Below are 27,228 nucleotides of genomic sequence, written 5' to 3'. Positions count from 1 at the left end.
ACAAAGGGGTGCACCAAGAGTGTCCAACTCAGGTAACTGGGAGACTGACCCATTAAACCATATAGGACACCTAGCACACAAAGCCACTCTATCAACTCAGGGAAGCAGCCAAAATGTGGAGACAAAGAAACAGGTCACAAATGAAAAAAATGGAGGAAAGCAAACTACTGGATGTAGAGCTCAAAATCATGGTTATAAGGTTTTTCAAGAGTTTTCTAGAAACTGCCAATAAATTTAGTGAGACCCTCGAGGATATGAAAAAGGACCAACTAGAAATTAAGCATACACTGACTGAAATAAAAAATGATACACAGAGATCCAACAGCAGACTAGAGGATTGCAAGAATCAAGTCAAAGATTTGAAATACGAAGAAGCAAAAAACATCCAACCAGAAAAGCAAAAAGAATCCAAAAATATGAAGATAGTGTAAGGAGCCTCTGGGACAACTTCAAGCATACAAACATCCAAATTATGGGGGTGCTAGAAGAAGAGAGAGAGCAAAATATTGAAATCCTATTTGAAGAAATAATGACAGAAAACTTTCCCCACCTGGTGAAAGAAATAAACTTATAAGTCCAGGAAGCACAGAGAACCCCAAACAAAAGGAATCCAAAGAGAACCACACCAAGACACATCATAATTAAAATGCCAAGAGCAAAAGACAAAGAGAGAATATTAAAAGCAGCAAGAAAAAAACAGTTAGTTACTACAAGGGAGCACCCATACAATTGTCAGCTGATTTCTCAACAGAAACTATGCAGGCCAGATGGGAGTTGCAAGAAATATTCAAAGTGATGAATAGCAAGAACCTACGACCAAGATTACTCTACCCAGCAAAGCTATCATTCAGAATTGAAGGTCAGATAAAGAGCTTCACAGATAAGAAAAAGCTAAAGGAGTTCATCACCACCAAACCAGTATTATATGAAATGCTGAAAGGTATTCTTTAAGAAGAGGAAGAAGAAGAAAAAGGTAAAGATAAAAATTATGAACACAAATACATATCTATCAACAAGTGAATCTAAAAATCAAGTGAATAAAAAATCTTATGAACAGAATAAACTGGTGAATATAATAGAATCAGGGGCATAGAAAGGGAGTGGACTGCAATTCTCGGGGGGGAAAGGGGTGTGGGGGTGCGGGGAGAGAATGGACAAAAATCGTATACCTATAGATTAGGACAACGGGGGGGTGGTTAAGGGCAGAGGGTGGGGTGAGAACCAGGTGGAGGGGAGCTATGGGGGGAAAAAAGAGGAACAATTGTAATAATCTGGACAATAAAGATTTTTTAAAAAAAATAACACCTTCATGGTCCAGAACTTCCTCTCGGTCTGTGACCGGCTTTGAACAAATTGCCAAAGAAGAATCTTGGTCATTTGGGCTTCTCTCATGTCTCTTCTGATTCTCAGAAGGAATGTGTGGAAAAATCAGTTGAATATCAGTTCAGTTTTATCATATATAAAATCATAATAAAAAGTACTTCTGAATTTTTGGGAGGAGTCAGGCATATATAAAGTCATGTATGTGAGTCCTATATAAAATGCCCTGCATAGAGTCTGACATATACTAGTAAAAAAATTCAAGAAAATCTGTATACCTGGTGCAATATCTTCTTCCACCTTCTATATTGAAAAATGTACTTTCTCTCTAAATTAATCTCTGGTCTCTATGTGTAATTTTTTTATGTTTACTCTAAACTCATTCTTCTGTCATTGATTGAAATATCCTCAGCCCTTTCCAAAGAATCCTGGTTTTTTAGACTGGCAAATGACTCGTGGTACTAAAATTGCTTCAAGGGTTCATCTATTTCCCAATTTCCCATCCTCCCACCCCAAGCTGACTGTGAAGCTAGTGAAAGTGGAAGTGTGTCTCAGCTCTCTACTGACCTTGAATGGAGGTGACTGGGATTTTTTCCTCTCCTCCAGATATAGGTAAGATAGAGTGCATCCACAGTATGGAGGTTCCTCAAAAATTAAACTGCCTTATGACCCAGTAATTCCACTTCTGGGTATATATCTGAAGAAATCCAAAACACTAATTCAAAAGAATATATGCCCACCACCCAAAGTCACATCTTCTCCTGTCACCTCATATTGGGACCCAGACTTTGTAACTTAGAAATCCACACATGAAACCTCTATGTTCATATTGACTAATGTCACCCCAATAAAATTTAATTTAAAAAATAAATAAGGGAAAAAAGAATATATGCAACCCCTATGTTCATTGCAGCATTATTTTTCAATAGCCAATATATGCAAGCAACCCAAGTGCCCATCAATAGATGAGTGAATTAAAAAGTTGTGGTACATATATATAATTGAATATTAATTGATCATGCTGTCCTTTATGTGAAAGTGTTTTACTGTTGGTGGTCTGTGAATAAGAACAAAGAAGATTATACGCAACACTGCTGGTGGGAATACAGACTGGGGCAGCCGCTATGGGAAACAGTATTCCTCAAAAAATTAAAAATGAAACTCCCATTTGACCCAGTGATCCCACTTCTAGGAATATATCCTACGAAACCTGGAACATTCATCAGAAAGAATATATGCATCCCTATGTTCATAGCAGCGCAATTTATAATAGCTAAGATTTGGAAACAGCCTAAGTGCCCATCAGCAGATGAGTGGATAAAAAACTGTGGTACATTTACACAATTGAATACTACACTGAGTGGCCAGATTATTATGATCTCTGAACGCATAATAATCTGGCCACTCAGTGTATATCCTATATAATAAAAGGCTAATATGCAGCCGAAACCAGTTTGGCTCAGTGGATAGAGCGTCGGCCTGCAGACTGAAAGGTCCCAGGTTCGACTCCGGTCAAGGGCATGTACCTTGGTTGTGGGCACATCCCCAGTAGAAGGTGTGCAGGAGGCAGCTGATAGATGTTTCTAACTCTCTATCCCTCTCCCTTCCTCTCTGTAAAAAATCAATAAAATATATATATATATTTTAAAGGCTAATATGCAAATTGTCCCCTTGACCAGGAGTTCGACCAGCAGTCAGGCCGGCCAATCGCCCATGTCCCCTCCCCCTGGCCAGGCTGGCCAGACCCCACCCATGCATGAATTCATGCACCAGCCCCCCCCCTCTCTCTCTCTCTCTCTCTCTCTCTCTCTCTCTCTCTCTCTCTATATATATATATATATATATATATATACATATATATATATATATATATATATATATATATATATATATGCTGAGTGGCTAGATTATTATGGGTTCAGAGATCATAATAATCTGGCCACTCAGTGCATGTGACTGTGAAAAAGAAAGAACTCTTACCATTTGCAACAGCTTGGATGGGCCTGGAGAGTATTATGCTGAGCGAAGTAAGCCAGTCAGTAAGTATCACATGGTCTCACTCATATGTGAAATCTAATGAAAAAAATAAACTGATGAAAAAATAGATCCAGAGACTTAGAAGCATGGAACAGACTGTTGAACCTCAGAGGGAAGGCAAAGGAGGGTGGGTGGGAAGAGATTTACAAATGAACTTGTATGAATATATGCATAACCCATGGGCACAGACAATGGGGTGAGGAGGACCTGAGTGGGGGATGGGGGATGGGGGCATGATGGAAGAGATCAATACGGGGGGGGGGGGGGGGGAGGGCTGGCAGGAAGGGAGAGGACTTATGTAACAAAGATTCTAAGGCATCTATGCATATAATTGAGCAGATATAATTTACTTATTAATAGAACACCTTCTTCTGAAAAATTAGCAGTGAACACATTTGGACCTCATTTTACAGTTATAAAAATAATTTTTTTCCCTAAAAACTTGAATATAATTTCTATGAGATGAGGCAAAAACTTTGCAACCTAGGTACCAATTCTAGCCTCTATAGTCTCAATCTTCTTGAAAAAATATTAATTTTAACATAGTATACATATTGAAATACAGTAATATTTAATGTTGTTAGATGACAATATTACTTAGAATATTGCTTTTTACTTTTTTAAATATAAGAGACATTTTATCAGACATCTGACAATTTTTTTTCTCTATTGATTTCACCCTCTAATTTGAATTCTATGAGGAACAAAACTGTTGAATATAAGCACAAAAATGGAAGTGTAGGGAATTTTTATCATTCTATCTATAAATTTTAAATCATTAAAAATGCTCATGTTAACAAAGGTTTTTCATTAATTCCTTCTGTTTAATATTGGCACACTCTGATATTAGTCCACTATTCACATAATGTGTAGTACCTGTGTGGATGTGAGTTCATTTTTATTAAGGTGTTAGTTATTACAATCCAATGCTTACATTTACATAGCATCAAATGTTTAGTGTGAGTGGTGACCACTTACCTGATTTAGAAGACATGTAAGGCATTTTAGGAAGCCTCAACTAATTTGCTTTCCAAACCTTTGTAATATAATATTGAATTTCCCAAACACAAAAAACATTGACAGGCCCCTATGATTCTTTATTCTGTGATAAATTTGGGGAGAAGACAGACAACTGTCTTTGCAATTGAATTTGACTAAGCTATCTGTTCCAAGAATTTGCCATAATTAGGAGAGTCAAGTAAATCTTGCACATTTTTTTTCTAAACCAAATATTGTTAACACTGTTATAAATTTCTGTTGTTAATGTCTGTTAAAAAAGTAGCTTCATACAAAAGGACTTCTTAAAATGGGCCTGATAACAATGTACATCTGTTTCTTATCTTCGCCAGGTCGTTGTCCACTTCCCTTAACTGAAACGACATTGTTCCTTTTAGTACACTTTGTTTTTTCCTTTTTCCTCTACGAGCCCCCTGTACCTATTATTCTAAATTTTTACAAACTTTTATAAATCAATAGGGCTTCATTAAATTTGAGAGAACTTATAATGAAGTTAATTTCTCTCTATAAGTAGGTAAAAATGCCTTTTTTGTTTCTTAACATTGTTTATTCCACCAGGGATCATTCTTTTCTTTTTCTTTTTTACGTTAAGTTTTAATGTGTCGCTCTTTTTGTAACTTATTGGTTGACCATAAGAAATAATACTGGCCTTGAAATTAGGCCACCTAGATTTTGCCTTACCCTTTTTTTTTCAAATTCAAGTACAGTAATGGTATTGGTCCCCCCCCCCCTACATAGTTTTCAAATGCCTTAAATTCACAAATATAAAATCCAGTTGCATTGTGTTGTACTATTTATATTTAAAAGCAAGAGTATCAACAGCTAAGTGGGCCAGAATTTTGTCTCTATGTAAGGGATATTAGAGCAGGTTAGATCATTCTTATACCACTAAGTAGAAAGACATTAATAGATTAGAAAGACATTAATAAATTATAGGTTTTAATTCTTCACAGCTCTGCTCACTATCCACAGCACTGGAGAGCATCTCTTACCCACATATCTTCGTGGGAGGCAATAGAACATTCTGTTGACATGAAGTGGCTTCTCCCTTCATGTGTCATTATGAATGGAAGTTCTGGAAACACGCACATCTGATAAAGTCACACATCTGATTATTCTACATTTTCCTATGTGTACAGTGAACAAATGGGAGGCAGTTGATGGCTAAGAAATCTACCTGGGCTGATGTCACTGCCATAGACATGAGAAGCCACACAGAAACCAGGAGAACCAAAATACATAAAAAATGCAGACACAGATATACATACAAACAATACCCTCACTAAAAATTACAACACAAATAATTCTGCTGCCAAAATTTCCACATGATTATTCACACAGCTGTAATTGTACAAGCTAGGAATTGAATCCTGTTTTTCATACTCCAAGCTCATTGTGTTTTTCATACATGAAACTTTCACGGAAACAAGTTGAGGTGTCCCTGGTCCTAGCACAGGCCATTTGCTAGCTAAATCTGTGGTCTCCTCAACAATTGCATTTGAAGATAATTAATGGCCCACATCCATGATCTACTTATGTCCAGAGTCACCTTGAGATATTTTGATGAAGTTATAGGTAAAAGTATTTGAGACCCTGAAAATCCAAATTGTTGTAATAATAGGCTAGTGATAATTGGTGTAATAATAGGCTGGTATAATAACAGCATTTATTCCCTCATTAACTAATCTTGTTTCCCTAAGGTAATAATAGTTCTGTAGAGCATTAATAATCAATGGAAGAGAACAGGTTATATGAGTCCCTGTAGGCAACACACCACAAAAGAAACAATACTGGCCTTGGAGTTAGGAGCTCTGAGTCTGAATCATAACTCAGGGCAGCCCCATTTCCCAACCTGTTTAATGCTAGGGATGAACAAAACCAGAGACTTTCTAAGGCCAATACAACTATAATCTATACTAATAATAGAGGAATATGCAAATTGTCCAGGACTCCATCATAGTAACGACTGAACAGCAGGCTGCGTGGAGCTGGGCTGAGGAGACCCCCCCATGCACGAATTTCATGCACCAGGCCTCTAGCATATATAAATCTAATATGCTAAGTGTCCAACTGTTTCGACAAGTCACTATAACACACACTGACCACCAGGGGGCAGACAGTCCAACCAATAGGTTAGCTTGCTGCTGGGGTCCAGCCAATCGATTGGGACTGAACTGGCCTTGGAGCCAACCTCCCGCGGTCCCTCCCCAGCCTCTAAAATATTTCTTCTAATTAATTTTCTTTTTCAATGTGCACAAATCTGTGCACTGGGCCTCTAGTATTAAATAATGGCATGTCCCAAGTGTCAGAAGAGGTATATAAGGTATATAAGGTAATTATTAGTGAAGATCATTTTGAACCTTGCTCTGTTAGGATATCTTCAGGTTTATTTTATCATTTGCATGAACTATGTTTATTCTTTCTAGAGATGCCTATGTTAGTCTATCAATCAGAGATTGCATTTAGTTCTATGCCACAGATTCCTGAACACCAAAGCTTAGGAAAGTAAGGTTATCCAAGATGTCAGGGGAGGCTGTCTAGAGCTAATGAAGAAGATTCACGATATCCTCAGTGTTTTGAGCTCCTCTATCTTTCTGCTCAACTATTCATAGTGGGCTTTCATCCTCCTGGGAGCTGTACAATAGCAAGCTGGATGTTTCACCATCAGCTTCCTTTCACCTTCCCATAGGAAGAAGAAAGATATGAAAAGGAGGAGTGATACCTTAAATAAGAAATGGACACATTCCCAAGAATCTCCCAGCAAAATTCCTCTTACGACTCATTGGCCAGAGCCATGTCACACTGCCATTTCTATCCACTAGGAAGACTGGAAAATATAGTATCTTAGCTGTGCACTGTACTATTGCTGAATAAACTCACCATCATTTTGGTGAAAGACAGAGAGGCCAGATAGAGAGAGGTAAATTATCTGTTTACAATTAGTGTTGAATTTGCAAGATAATTTCTTGGTGAGCTGGGTTTTCATCCTCATGGGAGCTGTACAATAAATAGCAAGCTGGATGATTCACCATCAGCTTCCTTTTCTCTTCCCATAGTCAAAAGAATGATAATTTATTTGCATACTTCAAGTAACTAGTTATGAGCTCATTTAAAGATCTAGCTGCAAATATTTGAAAAATTATGAAATGGCATGTTTAAGACTTGATAAGATGTCTTCCTAAGTATTTTCTTAAATCAGACAGTGAGAGTGGATATAGAACCATTTTACTATCACTTTGCAGATATTATTAAAATACATTATTTGGAAGAATTTTATATTTCATCTTTAAACCTCCACACACAGCCCCTATATTATATCAAATTTCAATGGCATTTAAAAAAATTGTTCATCAATGTTTTTCTATAATTTTGGCCAGCAATTAATTTTGAGCGCAAAAGATAATTGTTTCTAGGAAATAAATCAAAGCTGAGTTTGTGTCTCATTACAACTAATTTAATCCACTGAAGCTGGAGAATGATTATAAACTTTGAACAACAGGACTTGTTTTAAACAATTCATTTTTCCCACCCAGAGTGCTAGTTTTCAGTCTAGTATTTCCACAACCAGCAGAAAGCTTCCTTCTTACCAGCTAGAAAACCCCACACTTTCCCCCTCAGCAAGTGCTTAGTCAATTTGCTCTATGATATTTCCTTAGAGAAATGCAAATTGCTTGCATATCTTGGTTATTTAAAAAATGCTGCAGTGAAAATAGGGGTGCATGTATCTTTTCTAATTAGTGTTTTGGGTTTCTTTGGATATATACCCAGAAGTGGAATTGCTGGGGTGTAAAGCAGTTCCAGTTTTAATTTTTTGAGGAACTTTCATACTGTCTTCCATAGTGGCTGCACCAATCAGCACTCCCACCAACAGTGTTCCCTTTTCTCCACATACTTGCCAGCACTTGTTATCAGTTGATTTACTGATAATAGCCATTCCAACAGGTATGAATTGATATCTCATTGTGTTTTTAATTTGCATTTCTCTGATGATTAGTGATGTTGAGCATCTTTTCATAAGTCTATTGTCCATCTGTATGTTCTCTTTGGAGAAGTCTATATTCAGGTCCTCCATCCATTTTTTAATTTGACTATTTGTTTGTTTGTTTTGTTGAGTTATATGAGTACTTTTTAAATGTTGGATATTAACCCCTTATCAGATGTATCATTGGCTAATAACAAAGTCTTCTTTAAGGAAATCATATGGTGTCAAGGAATTTAATAGTTCAATTCCTAAAGCATGAATATATGCAACATGGAGAACACAAAACTAATATAGCCCTTTTCTCCTATTCAGATTTTCAAAATCTTTGTGCCTCACAGTGTTCAAAGGAAACAGCATTACTCTTTCCCCACAATTGTCCTTTCCAAACATTCTCAGTGTGCCTAGTTCCCCTCAGCTTCTTATTTAAAATCTAAGATGAATTACTGACAGCAAGTGAAGAGTTCTCCAGTCCCTTCAGTAACTAAAATGCACAATCTTACTCAAGAATCAAAACTCAGTTGTCAATGACAGTGAACACATTTTCCTTTCCTCATTTTGGGTCTGCTTTAGACAGAACACCTGTCTAAAAAGGGAAGAAGAAAAAAATGTTCTCTCTCTTTTATTTTTTATCTGTCCTTTGCTAGCTTGCTAAGAGAGATTTCTGATTCTTGCTGATCTAAGGGTAGGAATGAGAAGAGCTGAGGAGCAGAAAATGTCTTCCTTCATTGGTACTTTCCCAACTTGATGTCAGGGGTTGGATGTCCTGTGGTTGCATCATGGGATTCACTGGCTGTGATTCCCTCAAAATTCTAATGCACTTACTCAGCTGGTTGCTCATGTTCCTCCTTTGCCCCATCCCTGAGTGTCCTGAGAAAGTCTCCAGCTTCAAGGTCTCCTTGTTTCTTCCTGATATCCTTTTGGAGCGAGCTCTAAGACCACCCAGCTGTAGTTTCTTTCACATGGCTTACATGTAGGACAGGCCATCCCAATACCACCTGTTCTTCCTGTATAGTTGTAGCAAACAGACTCTAGGCAGGCTCTCAGGATTCCTGCCTCCTAGAACTCATGTCTTTTGTGATTGCCTCCCTTGGGTATAGGCAAGACCAGTGGCTTGCTTTGAATCAGTAGAATAAAGCAAAGGCGCCAGGCTATATTTGACTATGTGTATGTGGTTAAATAGTTGCAGTGTAGAAGGTTGTAGCATCTGTCTATTTCTCTTTCTTGCTGGCTTTGAGGAAGCACACAGCTATTTAGGGGCCTCTATGTGGCAAGGAACTGTGAACAGCATTTAGGAATCGAGAGTGGCCTCTAGCCAACAGCTTACAAAGACCTCCAATAAACACCAGTGAGAAAATGGGGCCTGTTGTATCATAATTCAATTCTTACAACTACTAAGAATTGGATTATGATAACAACAGCGGAAGCTTGAAAGTGACTCTTTCCTTAGTCAAGCCTCAGTTGACACGAAAACCCTGCCAACACTTTGATTTCAGCATTGTGTGATCCTGAAGCAAACAATGCAATCAAGCCATGCCCAGAGTGCTGACCCATAGATACTAAAATAATAAAGGTGTGTTGTTTTAAACCTCTAAGGTTGTGGTAATAGATTACTCAGCAATAAATAAATACACTGGCCATCAGTGTCCAAAGCCCCCACCCAGTCTTAGCCTTTTTGGATTCCTCCCAGTATGTTAGACTCAAATCTACTGTCTTCCCCAAACTGTGAGAATCTATTTACAGTAAGATCCCCACATGGTCCCATTGAATCCTGTCTCTCTGAGCTTAAAGAAGAGGGGGAAAGGCCCCCTTCCTCCTACTCTCACACAGAAGTTAATTTTCTTTTTATTTATTTATTTTATTGTTGATTACAGATGTCTCCCATCCCCCTGCCCCTCCTTTCCCAGCCCCTACCCACTCACCCAGGTCTTCACCACCCTATTGCTGGTGTCCATGGGCTATGCATATAAATATATAAGTTCTTTGATTTATCTCTTCTCATCCCCCCAACCCCACATTGAAGTATGTCAGTCTGTTCCATGACTCCCTGCTTCGGGTCTTATTTTTTTGGTCAATTCACTTTGTTCATTAGATTCGTCAAATAAGTGAGATCATGTGATATTTGTCTTTCTCCAATTGGCTTATTTCACTTAGCATAATAATGAAATTCTCCAACAATGTTTTCAAGCAATCTTCCGTTTCTAATAAAATTCTCTTAGTCCCATCTAAATCTTTAAATTTCTTTTCTTCAAAGGCTGGTTGAGAAAACCATTTGGGGTTCTTTTGTAATTTGTTCTTGGGTAAATGGCATTTCATTTTGTAAATTGGAAGCAATGGTCATCTACCAGGCAAATCAAGAAGAGGGTGATAGGAGTGGTCCCTCCAGATGCAGGCAACAAGGGGGAGCATTGTCTGTAGAAAATTTTAAAGCAACACCAAAACTGCCATCTGTCTTTATCACCTAAGTGTAAAGCAATTCTAAACAATATTGATAATAAAATTCTCCAATCTAAAAATGGCCTGGCCCTAACTGGTTTGGCTCAGTGGATAGAGCGTCAGCCTGTGGACTGAAAGGTCCCAGGTTCAATTCCGGTCAAGGGCATGTACCTTGGTTGTGGACACATCCCCAGTAGGGAGTGTGCAGGAGGCAGCTGATTGATGTTTCTCTCTCATCAATGTTTCTAACTCTCTATCCCTCTCCCTTCCTGTCTGTAAAAAATCAATATAATATATCTAAAAATAAATAAATAAATAAATAAATAAATAAATAAATAAATGGCCTGTTCCTGGCCCAGATTCCTCCCATTGTCTTTTCCTCCCCCCTCCACCACCCCCCACTCCCCGGCCTTGTGTTATCTATTCTCTTTGGGTCTCAGATGAAACTGAGAAGTCTCTTGCCTACTTAAGTCCTATTACCTCCAAATGGACAGCTTAACCACTAATCTTTACAATGCCCTCTACCCTTCCTCAGGACACTTTGCTACCATCTGCTGGGCAGTTGTAAAAAGTACACAAATCCATGGTAGTTGTAAAAATGAATGGAACTTCTTTGATTTATGTGTAGTGTTCTACTGGTACACTCATGTGTATGCGCGCATGTGTGTGTGCATGCACATGTGTGTGCACGTGTGTACATGCAACTTTAAGAAATCAGATGGAATATTCAGCATTATCTAAGACATAAAGAATTAATGGCTATTGTAAAAAATTTCCACCATGTCTTCATTTTCTTTTGATCTAGCAGGAGTGGTACCAGAAAGACACTTGAGTGGGCCTATCGGGGCAGAGAGGAAGGGTTGGGCTCTTTGGGGAAAATAAAGAAGTCAAGCTCCAGATGGGTAAAATAATCAGTAATTCACTTAAGTTGAAGTGTGAAGAACTTATATGAGGAAAGATGAGCATTTTTTATTACAGATATAAAAAGAGACTTGACTGTACTGACATATTTCTGGATGTCAGTTATTCTAATATATATTTCCAAAAAAAACCATTGTTGAACTTGACATTAATTTAAAGATCATGTGGAATGAGTGCATCTAAATGAGTGCATCCAAAGCATTTTTTAAAAGAAATGCTGATCCCAGCCCCTGCCTCCAGTGCACATTAAAGAGCCAACACCCTGATGGACTCCAAGTACTTCACAACCAATAAAAAAGGAGAAATCTTTGAATTAAAGGCTAAACTCAGTAATGAAAAGAGGAAGGGGCCTGGGAAGAAAGTGATTGCTGCTATGACTGTGGGGGAGGATGTTAGCTCTCTCTTTCCAGATAGAGCGAAGTGTGTGCAGACTGAGGACCTGGAACTAAAGAAGCTTGTGTATCTCTACTGGATGAACCATGCCAACAATCAGCCAGACATGGCCATCATGGCTGTCAACAGCTTTGCTAAGGACTGTGATTATCCCAATCCTCGGATTTTGGCCTTGGCAGTCAGTACCATGGAGTGCATCCAGGTAGACAAGATGACAGAATATCTCCCTGAGACCCTCCCCAAGTGCTTGAAAGATGAAGACCCCCATGTTCGGAAAACAGCAGCAGTCTGCATGGCAAAACTATATGATATCAATGCCCAAATGGTGGAAGATTGGTGATTTTTGAATTCTCTGTGGGATCTCATAGCAGATTCAAATCCAATGGTGGTGGCTAATGCTGTAGCAGTGTTATCTGAAATCAGTGACTCTCACCTAAATAGCAACTTACTGGATCTGAACCCACAGAACGTTAATAAGCTGCTGACATCCCTGAATGTATGCATTGAATAGGGCCAGATTTTTATCCTGGACTTCCTGCCCAATTACAGCCCTAAAGATGATTAGGAGGCTCAGAGCATCTGTGAATAAGTAACTCCCCAGCTATCTCATCCAACACAGCAGTGGTGCTTTCAGCAGTAAGAGTCCTAGTGAAACTTCTAGATTGTTGCCTAACCGGTTTGGCTCAGTAGATAGAGCATCAGCCTGCGGACTGAAGGGTCCCAGGTTCAATTCCAGTCAAGGGCATGTACCTTGGTTGTGGGCACATCCCCAGTAGGGGGTGTGCAGGAGGCAGCTGATCAATGTTTCTAACTCTCTACCCCTCTCCCTTCCTCTCTGTAAAAAAATCAATAAAATATATTTTAAAAAGAAAAACTTTTAGAGTTGTTACCCAAGGAATCTGACTACTACAATATGCTGCTGAAGAAGTTGGCCCTCCCCTGTCACCTGTCACTCTGCTGTCTGGGAAGCCAGAGGTGTAGTATGTTGCCCTGAGAAACATCAACCTAATTGTCCAGAAAAGGCCTGAAATCTTAAATCAGGTAATCACAGTCTTCTTTGTAAAGGCTGATTCCATCTTTGTTAAACTAGGGAAGTTGGACATCAGATCCATTTGGCATCCTAAGCCAATATTGCTCAGGTTCTGGCAGAGCTGAAGGAATGTGTCACAGAGGTGGATGCTGATTGTTGGGCCATTGGACAGTGTACCATTGATACGGGAAGGACATGTAATAGGAATAGGACCACAGTTGTTTAGTGATTATTCACCTTACTAACTATAGGTAAGAGGTTTTCTTATAGACCCTGGGAAACTGGAGGATGTATTGCAAGAAGAAAAACAGGGCTGTAAAAGATAAGGCAACTTTGAAGCCGGATGGGTCCATTACTCAGAAAAGAAATATATTTTAAAAGCAGACCAAAGACAGGAGATGCTTTGACTTGGTCGCTGTGCCTGGACCCTGACCCCATCTGGGAGTTTGCCTCAGGAACACCAACTATTCTCCGGTTCCAGGAACAGGCTAAGCTGTTTTTAACATCATAGAAGATTAGCCACCTTGTTATCAGACTTTGAGTTCCTGGAGGCCAGACTGCAGATCCTACACTCCCCTTCCCTTGTTACATTCCCAGCTGCACGTAGTTATTTTCCCTCACCCCTACATAGTCAGCCAGCTGGCAGAAGAAGGGGGAGCAGGATTTTTCCAGGGCATGAGGTCTGCTGCTCACTCCATATTGCCACCAATATGAAATAAAGACTCGTAGATGATTCAACCTTGTCTCTGCTTTTTGACTCAGTAGTGTCAGGCAGCTTTGGACACGTTTAGTGTCCAGTTTCACCATCAAAGTGGAGCAATCTACAGAATGTCATGTAAGCACACTGCTTGATCTCATCCAGACTAAAGTAAATTATGTGGTCCAAGAGGTGACTGTTGTCATCAGGGACATCTCCACAAGTACTCCAACAAGTGTTAAAGCATCATGGCCACTCTGTATGAGAACTTAGATTCTCTGGATGAGCCAGATGCTCAAGCCAGATGATTTGGATTGTGGGAGAATATGCTGGAGGAATTGACAATGTTGATAAGTTGCTAGAGAGCTTCCTGGAAGGTGTCCATGATGAGAGCACCCAGGGGCAGCTCACTCTGCTCACTGCCATAGTGAAGCTGTTTCTAAAAAAACCGTCAGAAACACAGGAGGTGGTACACCAGGTCTTGAGTTTGGCAACACAGGATTCTAATAATCCTGACCTTCGAAATAGGGGCCGTATTTATTGGCAGTTTCTCTCAATGGACCATGTCACAGCCAAAGAAGTAGTTTTGCCTGAGAAGCGACTAGTCCCTGAGGAGACAGATCTTACTGGGCTGACTCTGCTGGATGAGCTCATCTGCCATATTGGTTCTTTGGCCTCTGTGTACCACAAGCATTCCAATGCTTTTGTGGAAGGAAGTAACAGAATCCATTGCAAACATTTGCCAATATATCATGGGAGCACCCATGCAGGTGATTTTTGTAGGTAGAGCCATACTTCATAGAATGGGAATTATTTGGGAAATTTTACTTCTAAGATAATTTTCAGAGACAGTTCTTTAATTGGCTTTTATCAGGGCAGTTCAGAACAAATGTTATTGTCCCAGTTGTCTTGCTAGATGGTATATCAAAGTGCTCTGATTGCTGTTGCTACCCCAGACACAAACTTAGTAATTTTGATTCCCACAAGCACAGGACATGGAAACAGAAAGATCAGGTGAGATCTTTTGTTCCAAAATGAGTTTATTAATAGATTGTCCCATTTGATAAAGCATTGATAAAAATAAATACTCTACAGACTGTTCTTGGTATTTGGTATTACTGAATTGATGTTTCAGTTCTATTATTCTTAATCAGCCCCTCACCCTCATATACAGTACATACACAGAGAGACAAGAAATCAAGTTAAATGATTCCAATTTATTATAGAAATACTGTTAATTGATACATCAAGGAGATCACAAGTATACAAATAATAAATGACAACACACTGCATTGTGGGGTAAGATGGTCATGAAGCAAGAAACCAAGGCTGTATGAATAGGTGTGCAGTAGACAATCTTCACACAGAAGGTGACCTTTACATTGAAATATTTAAAAAGATAATTTGGAACAATGAAAGGGTAGAGGACATGGCAGTTGTATACTCAGTGTGTACTTGAAGTGGGGCTGTGATAAAAGACAGGAAGGGACAGGACAACTATCAGAATGGTCTTGAGACAAAATATATGTTGTGTACATAGAAAATATACAGTCAACAATGTGGTTAAAATATTAATCGAGTGGGAGAAAGAGCATTGTAAAATCTTATACAAGTGTAACGATAGACTGGATCCATTTCAAGAGGTCCTGGTAGACCAGGCTTAGTATTTTGATATGAATACATATGCCATGGAGGTGATGTGACCAATACCTATGAAGAAACAGCTTAGCAAGCTACACAGTGAAAGGGTATATTTTCATTCTGCTGTCAAATTTTGAGGGGGGAAAATTACTTCGGGAAAATTGAAATAGAAAACCTGAGGTCCTAAAATTAATCATACCAAGTCAATCGCTCATTGTGTGGTTATGTGGTCACTTTCATAGTCTGGGAAATTCACTTCTAATTGTCCCTTCTTAATTTTGGTATCCTAAACACATAAAATGTAATTACTTATTTTATTAATGAATTGTGACTAATACCCCCATACTGATTTTTCAGTACCTCCATAGGATGCTTCTACTTAGGCTAAAGATTTGAATTCCTTTTTCCTTCTCTTAATAAAAACATCAATGGAAATAACATTATTTTGCTAATTTTTCTTCACTACTTTGTATTCACAATCCACTCTATTATTTCTCACACCACATATACCCCAATTCCCTTTAAATGCCTCTGCAAATGTTTTATTCATTTCCTCTTCACCATACCCTGTTCTGAATTTCTCTGCAACTTTGCATTTATTCGCCACTGGTGTTTTTTCTGCCCCCTCTCCCTGCCTTACCTGGAGTTGATTTATCTCTGCAGACTTTTCTCTTGTCAAACTTGCAGATACTATTTCTGATCAGTTACCCTTTTCCTTCTTTGTCTAATTGCTCTCCACTTTAGGCTATCCGCTATCTACTATTTCACAATGCACTTTTCTGAACAATTCTTATATCTTCCACCCTAGATATTTTCTTCCTTCCACTTTCCCCCTGGTTATAGGAATATGAAGGTTAACTTGGCTTCGCTTTTATCTCAAAATAATTATCTTTGAGTGTTGATCAAATAATGAGCTCTCTTATAATGACAGTAATCTCCATCACCACGTTTCCTTTTTACCAGTGCTCTGCAGTGGGTGCTGTCAGACCCTCTCTAGTTGCATTTCTTTTGGTCTCCTAAAAATGACCATCTAAAATGAAGCTTAATTTAGGCCTAACTGGACTCCTTCCCATTAATGCATATTTCTGACTTCCTGTCATTTCTTTCAACATTCCCAGGTGTTCTCCTTTGATCTTAGAATCAAACTCTTAACCAATTGCTTGTCTAAATGTATCCTTTTATTCAACTTGTTAATAAGAAGACTGATTAGTTTTTTCTCTCCATGTTTTAGATATGACCATTTCTCTCCATGCCCACTTATTTCATTTTAGCTAAGATCTTCATTAATTTACTCATCTTTCATTTTGAATTCTTCCTTAGATATGTCCTATTCTCTCATCAGATACTAACTTCATTAAACTCTCCACTGCCCACTCATCAATCTGCAAATATTATTGAGTATTTTGTCCATGAATGCACTGACGATTCACACAATATACTGATCTTTAGGAGACTTTGAATCTTAGAAAAAAATGTATTATGAATGTAAAATATTTGCATTTAGAAAGTTATATATAGTGTAAGTTGTGTGTGTGTGTGTGTGTGTGTGTGTGTGCGCGTGTGTGTGTGTGTGTGTTTGTTTGAAAAAGTAATCATCTCTAGAGAGGAGCAATCTTGGCTAGAAAATCTTAAAGAATGAGGTGGGATTTATGATAGGCATTAAAGAAAGGAAGAATTCAAGTAAGTACAGAAGAGAGAGCATAACATTTCAAGCCAGGGTGTTGATGTGAAGTAGTCAAGCACAAACCATATTAAAGAGAAAGTTGAAGTGGGACCAAAGAGTAAGGCTTTTAAAGTTACGATAAAATAGACTTAAGTTTTAAATCATTGGAGATTAGTAAGATTTGGAGATTGCTTAGAGGTATATATAAATTAGGTAATTTATATAATAATATACTTTAGGACATTTTAAAGATATAGTACATATGTGCATGTGTGTATTTCCACAACAGACATTTAATGCTGGCAGGTAAATTATGCCTAATCTTAATTTTACAGATGAGGAAACCCATATTGAGTAAATTATTTGCCACAACTCACTCAACTAGTAAGCAATCAGCCTGGGATTCCAATGTAGACTCCCTTCGTTTCATAAGCTCAATGATCTTTCTAACATAGTATAATATGCTTCTCCATATAATAAGATCAAAATAAGCAGGAAGCATCCATTGTTAACCTGATATGAATCCACCAAAATATTTAACACATGATTACAGAATTTCTATTCAAATTTCTGACTATCTTCCTAAGTCTATGCTTAATATCTACCAATTTGGTCTCCTTATTGCCTCCAAATTCACTTCAGAATCATTTCTTTCTCCTTATTTACTCTACCTCTGGCCTGGCCTGGTGGGATATTTTCCCTGCATCTACACCCATCCACTCCATAAATATACACTCAGCACCCACTATGGGTGAAATACTGGGATACACAATATAAAAGAGTCAAGTGTGGAAAACTTAAAACACTTAATTAGTTCTTAGGATATGTTTGCTGAATGGTGCTTGTAATCTAGTGGGAGATGTGTAATCATGCCCATCACTTCTGTGAATTCTAAAAAGGGTTGAAAACTACATAAAACTGTTCAAGTTTTACTCAACTCTCGACCAGCCTTCCTCTTGTTTTTCCTATTTGCACAGTTAAAGGCACACAGTAAATGCTTATTGCATGTTGATTTCCCAGAAGAGATGGGTGTGAAGAAAACAAGAAAAATAGGAATCAATCATATTGACAAATTGGGCAAGAGGAATACTTAGATGTACAGAAACAGAATATTACCATGTGGAAAATAAATCACAATGTAAAATTGGTGCATCATAGAGAGATCTGGAATTTTGCCAGTATCCCCTTAAACAAAGATCTTGGTTTTCTATATCCTTTGCTATGGATGAGAATGTTCTGAATGTGCTTCTTATGAGTCAGTGGGAGATGTCTCCCCTCTGTCTTCCAATTCACTGTAAATTGGTGAATATATGTTTAATTCTTCATAGAGACGATCTTCTGGAATCTGGTGAGGAAAAAAATATTCAGTATCAATCATCAAGAAGACTTGTTCAAGAGATGTATATCATCTCTTTTTGTCTTTCTGGATCTCATATTCTCTCCCATTACACTCTCCCATTACAATTATTTCCTCCATCTCCAACAAACTAAGCCAGATTGATGGGCCCAAAATAAATTATGTCGGTCAATGACAAGTTGGTGAGTGTGTCTGAACTTTGGTATATCTACTGTCTTAATTGTCTTTGGAGGAAAGTGATCAAAACAAGGCAGCCACTCTTGAATGCTTCAGCCAAGTGGACAGATGGGCAAGTGGAGAGAGTATGTTTCATCTGGAAGATCTGAGTAAGTGTATATGCATCAAGAATTAGCAATTCTTTTTCTTACATCCAAGGTGCAATGGGTGAGTAAGACAAGAGGAAATGCAGGTGATAGTTGTAAATTAAGGAGGAAAAAACACTGAGGCTTCAGAGCAAGTGGTAAAGGGAAAGCCAAGGAAAAAAGACAGAAGGGGAACAAATATAAGGGAGCTCTTCTGGGACAGAAAATAAGCCCAGGTATCTGAGTGGTTCCTTCACATGCTACCTGCTCATTCATTTCATGCCTGATACATTTCAAAGCATCTGAATTTTCTAAAATGATGAAGGTTCAATTTTCCTAACTCTCAGTCACAGAGCTATACTGATATTTATGCTACTTAGGAGTGGGAAATGTGATTTGAAACATGAGATTTGGAAACAAAAACACTGAAAATTGGAGAAATACTTTCTTTTTTTTCTTTTATAATTTTATTGATTTCAGAGAGAGAGAGAGAGAGAGAGAGAGAGAGAGAGAGAGAAACATCAATGATGAGAGAGAATCATTGATTGGCTGCCTCCTGCACACTGCAGGCCCCACACTGAGGATCAAGCATGCAACCAGGGCATATACCCTAACTGGGAATTGAATCATGACCTCCTGGTTTATAGGTCAACACTCAACCACTGAGCCATGTCGGCTAGACCAAGAAATACTTTCTTGGAAGAAATGTTCCAGGAAATTTAGGCCATATGTTTTAGGGAATAAGCTCAAATTCTTTAGCCTGTCATTCAGGATTTAGTATCAGGCCTCTGCCTACCTGATTTTCTTTGAATAGTTCTCCAATTCTGTAGACTATGAGTAACACAGCAGCCCCAAACCCCAGAATGGTAAGAAACAGGATCATCGCCACAAGCTCCTGTTGAAAAATAACCAAAAAAAAAGACAGAGTGGGTCACAAGTTAGGTGTCCCCAAGGTACATTCCCTTATAGCAGCTCCTGTTTTCATCGCACCCACATGATCAGTCCCTATAGAATTACACACACATACACACACACACACACACACACACACACACACACACACACACACAAACCAGGAGATGGTTACTCAAGGCAGATGACACCAACCTTGCAGAATTGAGCTGGGGACGAGGGGGAGAGGTCATCAGCATCTCTATGCATGAACCTTCAGAATACCACATTATGTGATAGAGGTTGCAAAAAAGGTTTGTGTTCATGAAAAAAGGAAATGGGGACTTCTTTACTTAGATTAGGATCAAGAAATACATACTGTGGAAAAAAAGGCCGTTATACAGAAGTCGTCCTCAGAAGCTTCCTGGCAAACATCGATATAAGCCAAACTGCCCTTTAGGTTGGTGACCAGGATAAAGATTCCTGTTCCTGCAGCTGTGCCGCTGACCAAATTTGCTCCCAGGCTTCCTTGCACCTAATAATAAAAACACTTAGACCCGTTCCTGCACCTGCCAGTGCATTCAATTAACCCATCAACATTTCAGGGTTGGATGTATACAGTAAATTCTGCATGTATACAAAATAGAGATTAAAAAAGGAGCTCTTGAAAATGTATTTGTTTAATAAGGATTTATAACTTTCTTGCTAGGACCACATTCAGGAAGACCCACATGGGCACACAGAGTCTCTCCTCAAATAGTCTCCTTAATTGGAAACAAATCATTTATATGATCATATGTCTATACTTACAAGGATGAGGGTGATACGAGGATATTTTCTAAACAAGTGGCAAAGTAGTTACACTTTGTAGTTTAAAATGACACAACTGATATTTTAATGATTATAACCAAAACAAAATAGAGTGTGTGTTGGGAGGGGGAGTCACATATCCACATTATCTCATAACATAAGAGATGATGGCATGTCTCCCTCTAGACTCCTAAAATTCAACTTTTCTTACCTTCTCAAGGAATTGCAACTCACCAGATATGCTGCATTTTTCTTTTCAGACATAATTGACAAAAATCCTGAAATAACAAACTGTCCAAAGGAAGAGAGGAAGCACAGTGAGTCTCTGCCCTTCTCTATGTCCCTTTCACTCCCCTCCTCCAAATATAGGATCAAGCTGTGGATATTCTACAAAGTTAACCTTTCAGGTTTTCCATGAGCTCACTATTTTCTTATTCTTATTCCCTATGGAGTGCTTCACAAAGTTAATGTACTCATGAATCAAGTGAGGGTTTTGTTAAAATGCAGATTGTTATTTATAGGTCCTGGAAGGGGCTTGAGATTCTTCCTTTGTTCCAGCAGGCTGCCTGACTGATACTAAGATTGACAGGCCATGGGTCACCTTTGGAGTAGCAAGGTCCAGCAGCACCTGCTCCATGATTATGCCATACCTTTGTAACTATTTGTTTGTATAAGAACCTTTTATGTTAGACTGTCAGCTCATTTGAGCAAGAAATGTATATGTGGCACATATATCTCTAGAGACTGGCATATATCATCTAGACATTTAGTAATTATGAGAATGTACATGGTGAAAATATTAATGAATAGCATAAGTTCAAAACAATCTCAAAGATTCAGATTGTTTGATGCATTGAGACACTAATAAGCTAAGTGTTTGGAATGAAAAGATAGTAGAGAGAAGTTTCAAATAAAATATGGCCAAGGTTCAAGGAGAGTTCTGATCTAGTCCTAAGTCTTTAACTGAGTGCCAAACCAATGTGATTTTTTTTCTTTTTTGATTAAGGAATTACATATCTGTCCTTATCCCCCCATTACCCCCCCTCCGCTCGTGCCCTCACCCCTCTTGTGTCTGTGTCCATTGGTTATGCAAAGTCCTTTGGTTGATCTCTCCCCTTCCCCTGACCCGCCCCCAATGTGATATCTTATAGACTTAAAATATATCCTGTGAATGAGGTGTAGATACAAAAAATGACATGAATTAAATGAAAATAATTAATGCTGAGTGAAGGAAGCCAGACAGTAGAGAGAACATGCCGTATAATATTTCATTTATATAAAACTCTAGAAAATGCAAACTAATCTATAGTGACAGAAAACAGATGAGTGAGTGAGTGCTTGAGAACAGGAAGACAGGGAATATAAGAAAGGAGGAACACAAGGAAACTTTTGGAGGTAATGGATATGTTCATTATATTGATGTGATAATGTTTTCATATGTATGTGTGCATGTGTGAAAAATTATCAAGTTACACACCTTATATATGTGCAATTTATTGTATGTCAATTGTAACTCAATAAAGCTAGGTATGTTTGTAATCTCATTCAGTCATCTAGTTTCTAAATAGTAAAATTATTAAAAGAGATTCAATGAGAAAGCACCTGAAAATTTTTCTAGGGCATGAGAGAAGTTCATCAAATGCCTTTGACCTGTTCTCCTCACCTAAGCAGTCTCTTTTCCTTTCTTTATTAAAATAACTTCACTGATGAGAGTGTTAGGGACATTTCTTTGGAATTGGATTCCCAACATTTAGGTTCTATTTTTATTGGCTAAATTTCCCTTGAACAATTCGTTTAACTTTTATTAATCTCAGGTTTCTCATGTAATAACAGTGTGTTAAACCTGAAATGTTTAATCCACAGAGTTTTATAAACTGCAAATATATTTTATAATATATATATATATACAAATATATAATTTAAATGTATTATTATATATAATCTGAATACTAGAGATAACTAGGTAGATATGATCTGGGTAAGAGAAAAGCTATGTGCAGTGTTATTTCAGAGAAAATTGTAAGAATATACTCACAATTACTGCTCCCCAGAATGGGTAGCCTGTTTGAAATGATGAAAAAAATTCTGTCTCAAATTCTGAAATCTTGAACACGGAGTAGACAATTGTTCCAAAATAAAGACATATGAAACCAATCAGAATTTGTGTTACCTGTAGAAAAATGCATAACTCTTATGGAATAAAAAGATATTTCCCGAAGAGTGTATCAATTTCCTTACAATTAAGGCCAAGTGTGGGAAAGTGCTTTGGTGTCTTAGGCAGTCCTGAGAAAGGATCCACATGTGCTATCTTCCAGTATCCTCTGACCACTCTAAGAATTGATACAAGTGTTACCTAATGCAGGAATGGCCAATATGATTCTCATCGCCTTTACTTAGCTAGACATGGTGGACATCAATAACTGTCCTTTCCATAAGAGAAGATAAAGATTATAAATCCTTCAGAGCAAGATATTACATTAGCCACCAGCAATTGGCCAGAGTTGGCAAATCCTATTTGCCATTCTCATTCTAATATTCATGAGGAGATGCTTCTTTCTACCCAACAGGACCCAGTTGGTGTCAACTCATCTACTGGATTCTTTACTCCTCATGAATCCTACTGGGAAAACTGTTGATGCAACCTAATGCTCTTTCCTAGAACCAGTCCTTATTTTAATTGAGGTTGAAAAAGCTCACTTACGCCTAGGAATTCCAGCTCCCTCTTCAAAAATGTCAGCCATGTCTGGCGTGGTGATGGGGCAGCCTTCTCCAGTAGGGTGCTATCACGGAAAGGTGCTTCTGAAAGTTCAATTTCAGGCACACTGTGAAGTTTAAACAGAAATTTAGTCATGAGAAAATTTTCTAAGTTTCTATGTTCAGTTTTGAACTCACAAAAAGGAGAGTTTTCATTGTTTACTTTTTCGAAAGTCTTGCAATTAAAATTTTTATTGCAATGAATAAAAACCTGAGGTTCAAAGGGTCCAAGTAACTGGTCAAGATTGCTATCTAATCAGGGATTAGAGAACACAAAGTGGAACGAAAACTGTGCCAAGTCTTTTTATTAATCCAAGAATTAAACCAAGCTCTTTCCCATTAATCTGTGCTGATGAGTGAAAATAGAAGCAATCAAACATGTTTACCTATGCATATCTCAGTCCTTTTAACATAGAAATGTGTGTGACTGTATTTTGTCACTGGCACACCCAATTTCATGTGCACAAAGAAATGGCTTGGAAGGGTTAGTTGAATTTCTAATCCTGTTTTCATCCTCAGGGGAGGTTAACTGGAAATACTCTCCCTTCTAAAGATTTGGAATATAACTAACATTTCACAATCGAACATTGATTCTCAAAGTTCTGTTTTCAGCCTCTCCCAAAACTGTTCAAAGGAAAGTCTTAACATGTGTTCATGTTTGGTATTCAAAGGAAACCTAAATTGTCCACCTCTATTGGCCTTCATTCCAAGGACATTTCCCCTCTAAACAGAGGGACAGAATCCCACAGTTTAAGGTTAACAAAGACTTCCCAGAAAGGAGCCCAGGGCCGTTTCGTTTTTAAAAGCATCTGTCCTTTAGCACACATCAGACACAGAGGCTAGAAATCTATATTGATAGAACAAACTCCTCTACCTCATACCTAGAATGTGAACCTCTATTGTTAGAAAACTTAAGTTATTCCCAGTTCACAAGCTGAGTAAAAACCTTCCTCCCTTCAACCAGAGAGAACTACTGGTAAGGTATAGCAATATATTAATTAAACCAGATAGGTCCGAAACTGAGTCCATGAATTGACATCTCCCCACCATTGTGACTATCTCTGTCTGGATCACTAAATAACTGAGCATAGAAAAATATAACAATGAACTTGTATACATATATGCATAACCCTTGGACACAGACAATGGGGTGGTGAGGACCTGGGGAGGAGGGAGGGAGGACAGGAACAGGCTAGAAAAGGTGAATGGAGGAGGGGGAGAAGGGAAGGAGGAACTATGTAATACCTTCAACAATAAAGATTAAAAGAAAAAACAGAAATAGGTCAGAAGGTAGGTAACCTAGATTTACTTAACAGAAAAAAAATAATAACCTGTGCCTACCTGGAGGGCCCTTGTGGATTTGGGAGAGCAAGATCTGCTCTGCTTCTATTTTCCGTGTCCATTTTTTTTTAATTAATTGAGCTATCCAGTGATGAAGAATATTGTTAATGACAGGCAAGCCTTGGTGGGCTTCCTCTCAGGGTGTGCTCTGGGTGGACAGTTAAAACGGATTGGCTCATCACATTGATGATTATCTTTATAGTTAAGACATTTGTCAGGCAGATAAATTTACTGGCTGATTAAGATCAACAGGGTTTCTCTTGTTATTTTGAAGAGAAAAATTGAGTAGTCTACTGAGACTGCTGTAAAATAACTCTGCCTGAGACCAGCAGGATTCACAGACCCTAAAAATGAAACAATCTAATGATGATTGAGAAGGTGAGAAGAAAAAAAAACTACAGAACAGGGAGAGCTGTCCTTCTCTACTTGTGTCCCAGTTCAGCCATTTCTATGGCGGAAGCTCTCCCATGGTACCTTTGAAAAGCCTATCATCCCTGTTTAAATCATACTTAGATTCACAAGTAGGAGTATGTCTTAGCCTCTGAATCTCTGGATTCATCTCCGACTTCAATATTTATTATATTTCTCTCTCTTTCTCTCTTTTGGACACAATGTATCTGGCTCTGCCACAGATGGTCTCAGAAACTAAACAGGCAGAGTTTGAACTGCTGTGCACCATTCCTGACAGACTGTGAAAGCTAAGACAATTTCACACTAAAGACTCCATTGTCCTCTAAATTATTACATTAATGGTCTGCTGCTTTGATTTTTGTGATGACCAGGATGGGATAGCAGAGACACTGAGGGGCATGGACTTGATGGCAAATCCTATGAGTAGGTCTGAGTAACATTGAACTGAGCAGTATGTCACAATTAGGGTTAGAGCTACCAGTAAACCAATGTGTTTGTTCTAATTGCATAACTAGCTAGACCATAACAAAGCAAATACACAGGTGAAATTCACAGACTTAGGACACTTTCATTTCAGTTTAATTATAGACATAACCTTAAATGCCTCTTCATTAAACTGTAAGATACTACAAATTGTACCTCTAATCATCTGGATTGTTTCTCTGAGGTATGATAAAATCCACATTCTCCAGGAAACTAAGATAATTATATGAACAGAGGACACTAGAAGATATATGTATTAGCATGCCTTTCATAACAAAAATTTATTAACTCATGTGCCATCTTCCCACTGTGTCTTCAGGAATTGGTGTACCTGAGCAATGTGTTATTATAATCCTATATTATAAAGAGGGGGGATGAGAACACGTATGTAATCACTTAATCAATAAAGAAATTTTTTAAATAAATAAAGAGGTAATATGCAAATTGACCATCACACTAGCACAAGATGCCGGCACCCACAGCGGGGGCAGGGTCGGCCACTCCGTGCGCCTGCCGCCGGAGTCCCCTCAGCCCCGCTGGGGGCCTCGGGTCCTCCTACACCCCCCACTGACTGAGGCTCAGGCAAGCAGGGCCAACCAAGGTGCAGGCAAGCCTCGGATGGCAGCTGCCCAGCCGCCCAGGGCCAGCCCAAGGCATAGGAACCAGGGCTGGCTGAGGCTTGTGCTGCCAGCAGTGGCAGCAGCAGAGGTGTGATGGGGGCATCACCTTCCCCTGATTGCCAGGTCACCTCCTGCCCCTGAGAGCTCCCAGACTGTAAGGGGCAGGCTGGGTTAAGGGACACCTCCCCCGGCCGTCGAGTGCATGAATTTTCATGCACCAGGCCTCTAGTTAAGAAATAAACATCATTCAATTATACACTCATCCAAAAAGGACTTATTGAAGCATGTCAACTACTGCTGCTATCACTGAGCATGCAGAGATGAGTACCGTGGTCCCCGTTCCTTGTCCAGCTCACAGCAGAGTAGAACGGACAAATGAGATATTAATGATATAATACATCAGAGGCTGCTAATCATAGCCTCAGGAGATTCCTTTCCTCTCCGTCAGTGAAATTACACCACCTCTGCTGGAAAAGAGCTGAAGAAATGCCTGTTTATGGTATTTTCTGGGAGTATATAATAGTTCATTATGTGTGCAGCAAATAATCAGAAATTAGACTTGAGATTTAGACAGGAAACAGATGGAGGATGGTCTTCAGTGGCTGGACATGATGCTATTTTGTAAGAAATTTCAATAGAACCTTGAAAAATGCAAACTTCCAAATTACTTCATATAACAATTTCCACCAGCATCTTCTTCCTACACTTTCTGAGATGTGTATAATCTTCTGCGCCCACACTACAGGTCCTTATGCCCATGCTCCGTCATCTTTCCTAATAGAGAACATTGAAACATATGATAAAATCGTTTTTGTTTTTTGGTGGGGGCAAATTTATCAAGATGAGTTTTGATCACATGACTGCCTGAAAGGAAGAGATAATTGAGCTAACATTTCTTCCCCACCACATAATTTCCTCCTTCTGACAATACATTAGCACATGCTTTTTATCCACTCTCCATCTGGCTTCCTCTTTGACAAGCAACGGTTCTTTTCTCACTTACACACTAGATTTATTTCCCCAAACTCAAAAGAAATTTGCTTTCAAATCACATCTGAAAAATTGTTTTCTCAAACTGAATGTTCAAATTATTTAAAATAAATATGCATGAATTTGCATGTTACA

The 27,228-nt window shown here is 38.6% G+C and overlaps 1 protein-coding gene and 1 pseudogene across 2 annotated transcripts; one reads left to right on the top strand and one right to left on the bottom strand.

The window, feature by feature from the left end:
- The first annotated feature begins 11,975 nt into the window (after nucleotides 1-11,975).
- On the top strand, nucleotides 11,976-14,617 carry LOC307109376 (AP-2 complex subunit beta-like; annotated as a pseudogene). Its single transcript has 3 exons — nucleotides 11,976-12,767; nucleotides 12,985-13,304; nucleotides 13,932-14,617. The product of its transcript is annotated as an AP-2 complex subunit beta-like (transcript).
- Nucleotides 14,618-18,383: 3,766 nt separating this feature from the next.
- MS4A2 (membrane spanning 4-domains A2) lies at nucleotides 18,384-24,651 on the bottom strand (the record flags this gene model as incomplete). Its single annotated transcript, XM_079789501.1, has 7 exons — nucleotides 18,384-18,479; nucleotides 19,590-19,688; nucleotides 20,064-20,219; nucleotides 20,729-20,785; nucleotides 22,530-22,664; nucleotides 23,196-23,316; nucleotides 24,590-24,651. 7 exons carry the CDS (start codon nucleotides 24,649-24,651, stop codon nucleotides 18,384-18,386), a joined length of 726 nt encoding a protein of 241 aa, XP_079645627.1.
- Between the last annotated feature and the right edge of the window lie 2,577 nt (nucleotides 24,652-27,228).

This window comes from Cnephaeus nilssonii (genome assembly GCF_951640355.1).
Source record: "Cnephaeus nilssonii genome assembly, chromosome: 13".
In the NCBI taxonomy this organism is placed as follows: domain Eukaryota; kingdom Metazoa; phylum Chordata; class Mammalia; order Chiroptera; family Vespertilionidae; genus Cnephaeus; species Cnephaeus nilssonii.
This window is presented reverse-complemented; position numbering and strand designations above follow the sequence as displayed.